At 40.4% G+C, this 13,789-nt stretch overlaps 1 protein-coding gene across 7 annotated transcripts in view; it reads left to right on the top strand.

The window, feature by feature from the left end:
* LIMCH1 (LIM and calponin homology domains 1) overlaps window positions 1–13,789 on the top strand; it is a 339,182-nt gene that overhangs the window by 235,057 nt on the left and 90,336 nt on the right. For 2 of the 7 annotated variants that reach the window (XM_027103082.1, XM_027103081.1), the window contains exons 1-2: window positions 9,578–9,896; window positions 10,264–10,459. In XM_027103082.1, coding sequence (XP_026958883.1) covers window positions 9,873–9,896; window positions 10,264–10,459 — 220 coding nt within the window. In that variant the 5' untranslated portion in view covers window positions 9,578–9,872. Of the gene's footprint in view, window positions 1–1,167; window positions 1,199–3,190; window positions 3,302–9,164; window positions 9,411–9,577; window positions 9,897–10,263; window positions 10,460–13,789 lie in introns of those variants that run through there. The other 5 variants (XM_027103085.1, XM_027103083.1, XM_027103079.1 and 2 more) reach the window with 4 other exon arrangements.

Below are 13,789 nucleotides of genomic sequence, written 5' to 3'. Positions count from 1 at the left end.
ACAAAAATTTCAAATCTTCTATAGATTTTTGTTTTCATCTGGTTTTGCTGCTGTTACTGTTGTTAAATTATTTTAAATCCTAGCAAATATCTAAGCAGATAATGACAAATCTTTCTTTCTGTTAATAGGGGGGAATATGAAAACATGTTCTTAATCAAATCCAAATTGGACCACTGCTTCTTACAGTCTAAGTCTCTGTTGATGGTTTATCTCCTTAGTATAGACTAGATTAGTATAGACTATAGACTACATTGTTTTCTAGTCCCTCAAGTCTCAATTGACTTAAAATTGTGTATCTATTCATTAATATGTACTTTGGGTCACAGTATGCAGCAGTAAGGTAACTGGGATCTAAATATCTGGAGGAATTCTTTTTTATATAATAGAATTACATTCTCCCTCCCCAGCACCCCCCCCCCACTGAAGTTCTGTGGAAAAAAGAAGTGTAGCATTTATTTTCCTAGTATTTATTTGTTGACATGTTAAAGAAACTTTGAAATAATTTGGGAGAAATTTTTATATTTCACTGTATGAATATGTAGAAAGTACCGCCAAGTAGCTTTTTTGGTTTATAGTTTGAGAATAAACATTTATGTATATTTAAGAATGCGTGTGTGTATATTTGAACATAGCATGCATATTTTCTTGCTTATGGCTAATTCCCCAGCACTGATTTATGTCCATAGCAGAAAAGAACAAGTATTAGGATAGCATTGCCTCTTTTACATATATTTTCAGGTCTCCTTAATTAGGTAAGGTTTTAGAACTTCTTTAAAAGTACTTGTATAAAGAAGATTTTGGAAGTGCAGTCAGATTTCAATTTGACAGTGATATATAACCAAGGCAAAATTTTACTTTTACAGTTAAGCTTTGATTATACAAATATAAACAGTGGTAGTTTTAAATGGAATTCTTCATTTTCCAGATGTTACAAAGCATTCATCCTTCCATGGTACACTATGGAACTTTAATTCCACCTTATCCTTCTGTACTTTGTTTTCTAAGTAATTTTATTTAGTACCTGAAATCACTAATCATAGACCTTAAAAGTAATATATTCTGCTGATTTCATTATATATGTTAGCTTTCAAATACATCTTAAAGGTGTTGAAGGGAAGATCACAGTGAAGAAACTGATCATATTTTCTTTTCCTTTTTCCAAACTAGGAGCCTTGATTATAGCAGGAAGCTGAAAAATGTAAGTGTTTTAATTTCACTTTCCAAACTTTTTTCCTTCTAACTTTGATGGTTCAAGTGTAAAATTTAGCTCATAAGTTCAAGGCCTCTCGAATGCCTTGCTAGAAAGAATCTTTCTTAGGAAACAATTATATGTGCCTCTGATAGACTAATTAATGACTCTGATAGAAATAAAAATGGTAGATTTTGCGGGGAGGGGTGGTCTCTTTAATTAGATAAGGGCTTAGTCCAGAAATAAATAAATGAAAGCTTGCACTCCATTTGTAATTTGGTTTCTTAAACACAGAATGATCTGTTTTAGCACTAACATTACTTCCTTGCCATTGGTAGGCACAGATGGGATTATTAAATTAAGCAGCTGGGCAGGTTGTTTTGGGGAAAAGATTAGCATAATATAAATAGTTTTGACTGTTGTGGGCCTGTACCTTTTGTGGTTTTTTTCCTATTAATCTTTTGAGTTTTTATTAGTACCTTCCAAAATCAACTTTTTAGAGTTAGATCTTATTTTCCAAGCAAGTATGTTAGTGCTCTTTTATTTTAAGTTTAAATTGAAGAATGTAAGAAATGACCTTCTGTATATAAAACTTTTAAATTGGCTGTGACCCTCCCCTTTTGAAGAAATTTTCAGGGTGCTATTACATTTGATTGACATTCTCATTCTTATCTTCTTTTTCTTCCTCTATAAAACCAGGGATATTTGACATTTTTCATCATACAATTTTAAACAGAAACCCCATAATCTAAAACACAACACAGTTCTATCTGCCGTTTTCCTATTACACTTTTCAAGAGAGCCTCATACTCTTAGCCCACATTAGTTATTTTATGGCTCGAGTTCATGTCCTGACACTCGCAATTTTCTGCTCTCTGGAAAGTTATTTGTAAGCAATCAGTTAAAAAATAATTTCTGGAAGTTTTGAAGTATTCCTAAAGTCACCTTTTCCCACAGAGGTAGAAAACCAGATCACATCCTAGCAATGATGCACATAACCATATCTTGGGCCTGTTGCCATCGGAAGCATGTATACATATCACATTGTACAAAGCATTTTCTGGCCAAGTAGAGGGAGGTACAATAAATACTCCCCAGCCTAGTTGAAGCAATAAGACCAAATGTGAAAACAAAATAATAGTCTTAGCTTTTCCCTAGGCTTCAGATCCCAATAATTCAATTTTAAGGAGCTCATCTTCAGCTGACCCCTGTTGGGTTCTGTGGGAAAGTCAATGGAAAGAGCCTTTGCTTTTGCGGACAGTTTCTTTGGAAAGACAGAACAAAATGTTAACCTAGGACTGTAGCTTCAGACCAGTGAATATTCATAGACATTCTTAAACATCCAAGGTTGTTAATTGGCAGTAGTCTTGACCAGGCTAAAAATTTCCCATCTCAGATTAAGAGGAATCTAACCGTACCCCCAGAACTAGGTCTCTGCAGATTGCATTCTTCATTACATTGCTGTCTTCTGACTTTAATTAGATATATTTTGTTGATCTTGTGCTGGAAACCACTAATTAACCTTTATCACTCCTCTGAAAAATGTTTGCCAGTGGTCTTAGCAGAACCTCTGTGCCCACAAGTAGAAATTATGGGCCTTTAAAAGCACCTCTCTCAAAAGGGATTGACAACCTGTTCCATTGCTGGTCTGGGGAAAGACTCCAGAGTTTCTGAAAAATTTTGCTTCCTGGTTTTGAAGCCTTCATGACATGAAAATAATTTTGGAGGATTTATTTTTCCTCCTTGCTGTCTTATAGATCACATTCTCACAACCAAATTCTTCCTAAAACTGCAGTCTTATTTTAACTACTGAATCGTGTTTGTGTTGACCGATGCAACATTGGGTCCTTATTAAAATGATTTTACCTAGAATGGATACCTCATGGATGGTGGGCTTTGTAAATTAATGTTACACATTCTCTCCTCCTGCTTTCCTGTTAGGGAAGCATTATTGATTCTTTAGTTTAAAAGTAATTCTTTGTGCGTGGTTCTCTTTCCCAGGTACTAGTGACTATCTACTGGCTGGGCAAAGCAGCGAATAGCTGTGCATCTTACAGTGGGACAACACTAAACCTGAAGGAGTTCGAAGGCTTGCTGGCTCAGATGAGGAAGGTAACTTGACTTTTCTTCTTCATGCCGTGACGTTCAGACAAGGTGGGAAAGCAACACATTTGCTTGTTTTTAAGATCTTTACAGTTTCACGTGGTAAAATTGCACAGGCCAAATATGTCGTGCACTCAAGGAAATGACCGCTTGTCTTACCAATGCCATCTTTGCCTCATACACCCACGCCTACCTGAACTTTTATTCCCTTCTGAGAATGGGAGATCTGAGCTTTATCCAATTTTAATTCCAAAAGAGAAAGTTCAATCCGTCCGTATATGACTTTAGATACCAAAGAGCTCAGTGCTTATTTTCTTGGGGGAATAATGCCTGAATTAAACAATACAGCATTATACAAAAATGAAGACTTGCTCTGCACTTTCATCCTAAAGGTCATTTTGCTTACCCATCAGGGCCTTGGTGTGGGTGAAGTAACATTAGCCAAGTTCTTGCCTGGGTACCCACTCCGGATGGGCTCTGAAAAATTAGAAGCATTCTCTTCAAAGATGCATATTTTATGACCATTGCATTTGAATGACCTGGAAATTTGGAAAACATGTTTTGTAATAGTCAAAGCTTTATTTGTGTATTTAATTATGGGAAAGACTGACCTAAGGTAGGAATTTGTCCAAGAAACAGTGCAGTGTTTTTTGTGTGGCTGCCTATGTGTTCCTTTTTAGGATTCAGCAGTGTACATTAACTCACCCAAAGTACTAGCATACAGTATTCCCCGGGAGCAGCCTCACCCAACAGGCCTTAGTGAACAGGTAAGGCTCATTTGTAATCAGTAGCATCCGTGGGTTTTGGATAAGACCCATAGTGCAGCATATATAATTAAGACCTTCTTCTTCCTCTTTTCTCTAACATGCAAATTAAATGCACCAGTGAGACCTCGTTGAGAGACATTCTGTATTTTACGGATTTTCTTTTAATACTGAAAGCAAGAATTTGCTCCAACTTTCTAATGATTTCTTCTTTTTTTCCTTAAAGCTAATAGTTCTAATAATTCTTTGCATTTGGCTAGAACCAGGCCGGCTCATATATGTGTAAATGGACAAAGCTTTCATATTAGTCATAACACATATAAACAAAGTCCTTGAAGCTAAATTCCTTGAAAAATAAAATAAACACACCACTCAAACACAACACATTGTTTCTTAGTCTTAACCCTTATTTGTCCTTTAATCTTTCATCTCTCTCAATAAAGGATACTTAGGGAAAATACAAAGGTAAGTTTCAGTATGGATTTGTGAACTCTAAATGTTTGCTGGTCTTATGTTAAATTTGGACTTGGATAATGATAGATGGATTATCTGTTTTAAACTATTGAAAAGCTCTGCCCCATAGTTTCCCTGCTGATTTCTCTTGGAATCTGATTTCTTCTCGTTATTGATGTTTCTTATCACTAGTCCAGCTTCTCTATAATCTGAGCAGCTATTGGTCTGTGCAGCTCTCCTAACTTCCCTTTCTAGTGAGACGGTTGGTTACTAACAACTGCCTTGAAATCACCTGTTGTTGTGAACAGCTGTTACTTTTTTTTTTAATGAATATAGATGACCTCACAGGACATGAGGGAGTAGTTAGTATCACTGGCCAAAGCGTGACTTAACTAAAAATGGCCAGCTGTGGTGTTCCCATTTAAAGAGAGTAGTGGTGTCTCTAGATAAAGAGAGTAATTGACTTGAATTTCACAGGTCTATCCAATGCCTGAAAATATTAGATTCATCTAAAGTGTATACTATCTCATTTTATCAATTAAGATTGAGTTTAACTGGGAAATGCAGACAACTCCGCCAGTGGCTTAAATAAGATAGAGTTTTATATCAAACTCACATAAGGTCTGGACATGAGCAGTCCAGGGCTAGTGTGAGGGTCCTGTGACCATCAAGGGCTCAGGCTCCTTCCGTCTTTTTACTCTACTGTCCTCAACTCACGGACACTCACCTGCTGGTCCAAGATGGCTGCACAGGCTTTAGCCTTCACGTCCACCTTTGAGCCAGGAGAAAGGAGGGCTGAGGAGAAGAAAGGCCTATGCCTTCCTTTAAACACACTTCTGGGAAGTCATGCACTACACTTCTGCTCACATCCTATTGACTTGAACTTGGTCACGTATCCATACCTAGCTGCAAGGAAAGACTTGGGGAAAGTAGATTTTATTTCATTTAAAAACTGTGTGTATTTTCACTGGAGAAGAAATGGAAAACAGATATTGAGAGACAACTGGAATCTCTTCTGCACATATACATGCTGAAATAAATTTGAAATTAAAAGCTTTTCTTTCACAAAGGAGGCTAGCGTGAAATTTTTTTATATTCGTTTTTTTCTAGTGGGAGAAATGTGCATAAAAATGATTAACTGTGGTACAACTTGTTAAGTTCTGTAGTGCAAGGAACACATGTAGAACCCTTAACATAAGCATCGGACGCATAGTAGATGTTCGTAGTAGGTTGCTATTGCTATAGACAAAAAAGGTCTCTGGGCTTCCCTGGTGGTGCAGTCGTTGAGAGTCCGCCTGCCGATGCAGGGGACACGGATTTGTGCCCCAGTCTGGGAAGATCCCACATGCCGCGGAGCGGCTGGGCCCGTGAGCCATGGCCGCTGAGCCTGCACGTCCGGAGCCTGTGCTCCGCAACGGGAGAGGCTGCAACAGTGAGAGGCCCGCATACCGCATTAAAAAAAAAAAAAAAAAAAAAAAAGTCTCTGAAAGCATCATGACAATGGCCTTTCACTGGGCCTGGATACGTCAGAGAAAGTCTCCCAAAGGAAGGGACACTTAAGCTGAACCAAGGGGAATTACTACGAGAATAGTGAGATTAAAGGGAGCACTGTAGGGATGAGGGTGGCCCTAGAGATCTCAGGACCTGCAACTAGAAAGTCAACGTTCTAGGTTCTTCCTCTCTCTTTCTGTCTCTCTTCTCTTCCAGTCTCTTCTTGAATTCATCCTCTCCTCCAGTAGGCAAACACTCTCTCATAGCAGAGACCATGGCCAACAGCATCCCCGGGATTATCTGCTCCTAGCTTCTTGCCCGGAAGGCAAGGAATTCTTCTCCCTGGCCCCAGCTTTAAAATTCCTAGGGTGTACTCTGGTCCAGTGTGGGTCCTATCCCTGAACCAGTCAGTGTGACCAGGGACAGGGGATACCATGATTGGCCTAAGCCAGTACTGCCTCAGAGGGTGCTATCAGAACAAGGGGTTAAAGAGGGGGGAGCTTGATGGGCAAACAAGTACAAGACCTTGGCCTAGAGCAGCAGCCATCATCAGCTTCTCTTCCCTGAACCTGCTTTATTTTTTCATGATACTTACCATTCAACTCTGTATTCAAATTTGTATTTATATACAAATTTGTATTTGTATATTTTTCTGTTTGTTTTTTGCCTTCCCTGCTAGAGCATAAGGCCCATGAGGACAGGGAATTTATCGAATTTGCATAACATTGTGTCCCCAGCACTGAAGACAGTGCTTGGCACATAGACAATGTTCAGTCAGTATCTGTGGAATGAATTGCTTCACCGACGAGAGTATGGTGGGTAGAGATGGCTCATCAGGCTGGAAAAGTAGAACCTAACACACTGCAGAATAGGATTTAGCCACCTTATAAATCACAAAGGAAGCAGAAAATGGTGAGTGGTAAAAGAGAGGCATCTGGAGTTTCTCAGATACCAGAAGTCAGTCACCAACTGTAGCTGGTTCTCATTATCTCTGACAAAGGAGGATAAGAAGAGGACAGATGAGTAAAATAATCCAAAAATATTGTGGGAGCTAGTAATTCACATCCCATTCATTAACACACTTTTACTAGAACAACCAGCAATTAGCACAATGGACAGATTTGAGTCTTATCCCCTTTCCCTGGAGTGCTCTCTGTAGAAGACAGGGTGCCACTACTGGGCATCTAGATGGAAAGCGTAGACGACGTAAGAGACCCCGAGTACAGAGCACTTAGACTGTGCTAGCCTTTGTGTTGGTTTATATCTTCTAACCCCGCTCCCAAAGCTTGCCTCTGGGTGACTTGATGGAATCCAATAAAATTGTTCATCCCGCGGATGTCCAAATCTTTATTTCTGGCTAAAGAGCCAGCCTCTTGCTTCACCCTGAGGTTTCTAAGGGACCAGCTTGGCCAAGGATGGCCACAGGTGGCCTGGTTTTCACTTGTCAAACTGACCCTGCCGTTCAGCTTCCAGCTCTCACTTGACCCAAGGTTTAATTCTTGGCTTTCTACAAAATCATGAACAGAACGGCCTTTTTGTTTTTCTTTCCCATAACTGGCTGCAAGAAAGCAGCTGGAGCTCCAAGAAGCATGTCAACTTTCTCTTTTTCCTTTCTGTTCTCCTGTGGTCTGTAGGATAGGGTGGGGGAGACATTTGGGTGTTGGGGGAAACTTGCCTGATATTATTTTCTTGAAAATCCAGTTTTGTAATTCTGTGCCAAGCAGCTTGTAAAATTGTGTCATTTCTAGATGTTACCAGTGGCTCGACTTCCTGAGTGTCTGCCCTCCCTGATGGGAAATTGGGCCCAAGGCATCTAGTTATGGGATATAAATGGAGAAGGAGATAGAAGAGTATCCGTGTGTATATAAGATTATGTCCTTAACTGCATTTATAAATTTTCTATGATTTATATATTGACATTTACCTGCCAGATGAATACATAGGAGTGATTATAACGCAGCTAACATTTTTCGAGCACTTATGCGTCAGGTGTTTTTCTGAATGCTTTCCATATAGTAATACATTTAACCTTCCCAGCAATACTATGAGATAAATATTATTAGCTCTATTTTACAGATGAGAAAATTGAAACTGGGCAAGGTAAAGTAACTTGCCCAAGGTCAGACAGCTGACAAAGGGTGGAGCCAGGATTTAAACTGTCAGCTGAGCTTCCAAGACCATGCTTTTAACCTACTCTAAACTGTCTCTCTTTTGCAGCACGTATAGGTTGGTGATCTAGGCATAAACAGTGTTTAGCGAAGGGACATTATCCAGGTTAGTGTCATCCACTGAGTAAGCAGGCAGTAAGTGTCCAGCCGCTGGGAGAGGTGATGCTGTTGTTGACAGCTGTAACTGTACCAAAGTTCATCAAATGCCAGGTTTTACTGTTTGGTAGTTGAAGACAGAGTCTTGTGTTAGAATCACAGCTTTGCTGATTACTGTGTGACCTGAGTCAATTTACTCAACGTCTCTGATTCTTTTCTCCTCTATAAAATAGGGACAATGGTAACCCCATCATTGGGGAGCAGGTTGTGAGGACTAAAGAACAGAGCATAGAGAAAGCATCAAGCATAGCCCCAGACACATAGTAAGTGTTCAGTAACATTAGCCATTTAGCCTATTCTCAGTGGATAAATAATCCAAGATAATTACTTGCATTCCCAAAGAAATTAAATGCAAAACCATATCCAATTTAGATGTATACTTTTCAGTTAGTCATGAATTCTTTTTCCTGCTAGTCAGGCCTGGCTTTTGTACAAGTCCTGGTTAATTTTGACCTAGGAGTAAACTAAAATACCTTAATTTCCATAACTGGAATTTCTGCCTTCCTCGGGAGGGTCATGTCATCTGTAGTCACCCAGGCTGTTTGACAACCTGTTCTTCAGGGGCACTAATCGGATCCTCGGTGTGGCTGCAGCAGGGTACCCCCCTCAACCCTGCCCTTCCCCTTTTTCCTACTCCTTCTCCTGATGCAAGACCACTGTGCGTGCCTTGTGAATTACAGCTGCTCTGTCCCCCCAAAGGGCCCCCTGCTGGGGAGTGTGTCAGAGGATCTGGTTATAATTGATAGAAGCAGCTGGCAAAGGCACTTCCTAAAAGGCTTTGGCTCCGGCGAACATATTAGTCAGTGTAGACAGTTTCCAAAATTGCTACCACGGAGAATTTTTTTTTCTTTTCTTTTCTATGGGGAATGGGGAGGGGACCTGCCTGAGAATCCCAGGAAATCTTCAGTGGGACCTTCCAGTCTTTGCGGATGTCCTTCACAGCCCTGATTTTAAGCAACAGTCTGGGAGAGATTAAATTGAGGTTTATCTTTGAGTGACCGGAGTTATTTCTGTTTTCGTCAGCTTGGACTCTTGTAATTAATGCTAAGACACTGGCGGGAACAAGGCTTTTATTATAATTCGAGGGTGAGGATGGCTTTGACTGACCTTTCTTCTGCTGGAGTTTCAGTGTTTTAGTATGTGCTGCTTGCGCTGGAAAGAATTTATAATCACAGGCTGTCAAAGACAGCCATTGTTCTCACTGCTCTGAACATGTGGGTCAGCCACAAGTGCTTTCAGCTCCCCCAGTGCCAAGAGCTGGCCGAGCGCGAGAGCATGCCTGGATTCTTCCGAGGCATCAGGAAAATCATTTCACATATTTTTCCCTGCTTTTTTTTTTTTTTTTAAATTTTTTGCCCCAGAAAGACAGCTCCCTTTCAGAGCAGGAATTTCCCTTCAAGGTAGCAGAAGATGGAAACATGCTGCTCCAGGATTTTACGGAACTGATTCTGCTGCAAAAACAAATGCTGTGTGCATTAGCCAGACAGCATAAACAGAAGCAGTTGTGCAGCTAAACCGGGGACTGGGTCCCAGAACAGACATGCAGTTATGGATCCTGAAAGATGGGTCAAGGTTAAGGTTTTAGTTTCTCATTTTTGTTTTTATCTGTCATTATATTCTTGTGAATCCAAACTTGATGATCTTTTATTCTCAGTTCCTTGGACTTTTTTTTTTCCAACATTGTGGAGTACGAGATGCTTGGGGATTTTTTTTTTTTTTAATACGTGTGATTTTCGGATTGAAAAAGTTGCAGCAGGGAAGGCTTAATGAAGTGTTGTGTAGATGATAATCAATTTGATAACTGGTTGCCGTAGCCTTTCCAGATTGATTCTATATGCAGGATTTTTTGGAGACCATTGGAGATTGATTTTCCTGATATTTGTAGCCTCGATGTCTGTTGCTGTGATGTCTGTAATCCTTTCTTTTTCTTCTTGAACAGGAGACTGATGACGTTGAGAGCCCTAAACGTAGTATTCGAGACAGTGGCTACATCGACTGCTGGGACTCTGAGCGCAGTGACTCCCTCTCTCCCCCTCGACACGGCAGAGATGATTCCTTCGATAGCCTGGATTCCTTTGGCTCCCGTTCCCGGCAGACACCTTCGCCAGATGTAGTCCTCAGGGGAAGCAGTGATGGTAGGTTGGAGCCTTAATAAACTGCACATCTTAGAATCAAACATTAACAAGGGCCCCCTTGTCACCGGCCAAGAGATTGGCCCTAGAAAGGTAGACTCCATATCCACCTTGCTGGAATCTGGTAACTCTAAACTGGTAGGGAAAAAGATCTCTTAATGTTGTTTTTCGTGGTCCTTAGAATTTTGGTTGGCTTTGCCAGCAGCTGGTTTGAACACTGCCTCAATGAGCGTATCATCTGTTGGAAAATGTGTTACATCATTCCTCCCTGGGTCTCAGTAAACCAAGACGCTGTGCAGACCATTAGCTCATAAAGTGTGCCGAAGGTTTATATGCTCCAGGTACGAGGAAGGGAAATGTTTGAGTGAGTACCACACTGTGTAAGTGAAAGTAGATCAACTTCCAGCAAACTGGAAACACACTGCACACACTTAGGAAAGCTCTGAAGCTTGGGATTGTGAAACCGTAATTGGTACAGTTTGGGCAATGCTTTTGATACCTGACCATTGACTAGAGCGATGCCGGTGGCCATTAACGTATAGAACACAGCCCAGACTGCCTGTTTCTTCTGAGGCTGGGTTTGATTTAAATCCCATGCATTTTATGTCACCTGAAAGGAATGATCATTTTTCTTTACAAAAATGTATGGTCATGCAACCTGATGTAAATTGAACACATGTTTTCCAAGAGCTGTTTACCTTACTTATCTTGCACCTTTGTGCTTTTAGGAAGGGAAGAGAGATTGGCTCTGCATGTATAAACTTGCAGAAAGACACTTAGCCTGGTGGGGAATTTTTTTTATTTGTGTCTATTTCTTTTTCATGTATTGCTTGACTGAAGCTAATGTTTCTAGAGACTTTAAGTCTTCTGTCTGAGATGAAAATTATCTTTTATAGCTAAAAGATCCCTTTCAGCTATAAAATTCTATGTTACCAAAATACTTGGGTACTTAACATGCCCAGGTCCTGAGTTCATTACTCGACCCCTGGTATCTCATTTAACCCTCAGCACATATTACAAGATACTCAGTATCTGACTTAGTCCTCTGTGAAACATTCCTTAGTCATATTTTACAGATGAATCTTAGAGAGGTTAAGTAATCATCCTAACATTGTCTTTTTTTTTTTTTTTAAGTAATTTTTATTATTTATTTAGGCTGCGTTGGGTCTTCGTTGCTGTGTGCAGGCTTTCTCTAGTTGCGGCGAGCGGGCTTCTCATTGTTGTGGCTTCTCTTGTTGCGGAGCACGGGCTCTAGGTGCATGGGCTTCAGTAGTTGTGTCACACGGGCTCAGTAGTTGTGGCACGTGGGCTTAGTTGCTCCACGGCATGTGGGATCTTCCCGGGCCAGGGCTCGAACCTGTGTCCCCTGCATTGGCAGGCGATTCTTAACCACTGCTCCACCAGGAAAGTCCCCTAACATTGTTTTTAAGTGCCCTAAGTCGCTGTAAGTAGTGTAACAATGTTAGCCTCAAGAAACGTGAGTCCAAAACTTATACCCTAAAGCTTAATTTACCCACACTTCTTTCTGTTTGCCTAATAGATTTTTCAAATTCTAGCATGACTGAACTAACGCTTTTGTTTAGTACTTAAACTTTCCAACAACTAGATTAGCCTCAGGGCCACATCGTATGTGACTCCTAAAGAATTCCATGGTGCATTGTGAACTGCTTGAAAAACATTTCTAAAAATTTACATGACATCTTAAGTCCCACCCACAGTATTAGAAGTTACAATACCAACTGCATGATCTAATTGACCTTTAACATAACTGAAAGGGAGATTTACTTTTGTGAAACATATTTTAACCAAACTATTTCATCCATATTATTTTGATTGTTTTAAAAAATTATTATTGTCTCATCCTAGTTTTTAATAACTGGTAATGCAGATCCTTTATTTATTCTGTCACCAGCTTCGAGGGGTTCAGAGTTTATAATGAGCTACATCTTGAAGGGATTTGAGATGGTAATTACTAATATTGTACTAATCTGTGCTGAGGCACAATTTCGTTTGCAGCAGTTAAGATTGATAAGCCAGAGTCTTTTCATAAAAGTTTTTCCCATGTAAAGAAAAACATGAAATTGAGCTTCACAAAACACCATCCATGAAACAGCATCTTAACATACAGCTTTCACCAATCAGCCTGATACCTTCAGGCTTATGTTCTTGTAAACTAATCAAGACCTAATGAGGTTTTAAAGAAAAACAACACTTTTTATCTGCCTTAAAAAAATGTGGTATAATTTTATCCAAATAGATGTTGTATTTCATTAGAGCTTATGGTATATTTTTTAAGTGATGATAATCAAGAAGATTGCTGGTCCTAATAAACACTTCCAAATTTAGAAGAACATTTTAATTCTTGAAAACTTATTTCCTAGGACTCACAGTCAATTAGGGAAAGTCTTACCATGAAATTCTCCAACAACATATTGGCTCAACAGAGAGAGTTTTCATTTTATTATTACTGAGGTCCACTGACCCATTCAGTAGGGATGACCAAGAGCCACACTCGTAAGAGGTGCCACGATTCCATGGGTTGGACACGAGAGCCACCTGGTAAGGAGGCTGTGGATCTCCAGGGTCAATTCAGCCAATCTGGCTTGCTAAATAAGTGCCCAGCTCCTCCCTCACCCTCACTGGCATGCCTTCTGAGGCCACTAATAAGCTTCCCTGAACAGGAAATACAAAACCTTCCACTCAGGTGCTTTTAAAATTAAGAACATATTTTATAAACACAATGCATATTGTTAAATAAATATTCTTATCTTTTATAGAAAAGACGAGTTAAGGGAGAGAAATAAGGAATGAGAGAAATTAGAGTGTTAGAGGAGATGAAAAAGCAATGGGTTGGCGGTGTGTATGGTAAAGATACATAAAAAAAGATAGACCCGGGCTTCCCTGGTGGCGCAGTGGTTGAGAGTCCGCCTGCCGATGCAGGGGACACGGATTCGTGACCCGGTCCAGGAAGATCCCACATGCCGCGGAGCGGCTGCGCCCGTGAGCCATGGCCGCTGAGCCTGCGCGTCCGGAGCCTGTTGCTCCGCAACGGGAGAGGCCACAACAGTGAGAGGCCCGCGTGCCGCAAAAAAAAAAAAAAAAAAAAAAAAAAGATAGACCCCTAGTTGCTGGAAGGGAGAGAAACGTAGCCCAGGCGTAAAGGAAGGATCAGACTTTGATAAAAGTATGTCCGCCTCATCACGTGCAATGTTGGGCATAGATGGAGATGCCACCCTAGTACATTTTCATGTTTTCAGGGTGAAGTCAAGTCAAGATCTTTTTGGGCTTCCCTGGTGGCGCAGTGGTTGAGAGTCCGCCTGCCGATGCAGGGGA

Source organism: Aethalodelphis obliquidens, unplaced genomic scaffold (genome assembly GCF_003676395.1).
Source record: "Aethalodelphis obliquidens isolate GAN/ISIS:26980383/991018 unplaced genomic scaffold, ASM367639v1 scaffold6, whole genome shotgun sequence".
Classification (NCBI taxonomy): domain Eukaryota; kingdom Metazoa; phylum Chordata; class Mammalia; order Artiodactyla; family Delphinidae; genus Aethalodelphis; species Aethalodelphis obliquidens.
Note: the sequence above shows the minus strand (reverse complement) of the source record. Positions and strands in the feature narration are given on the sequence as shown.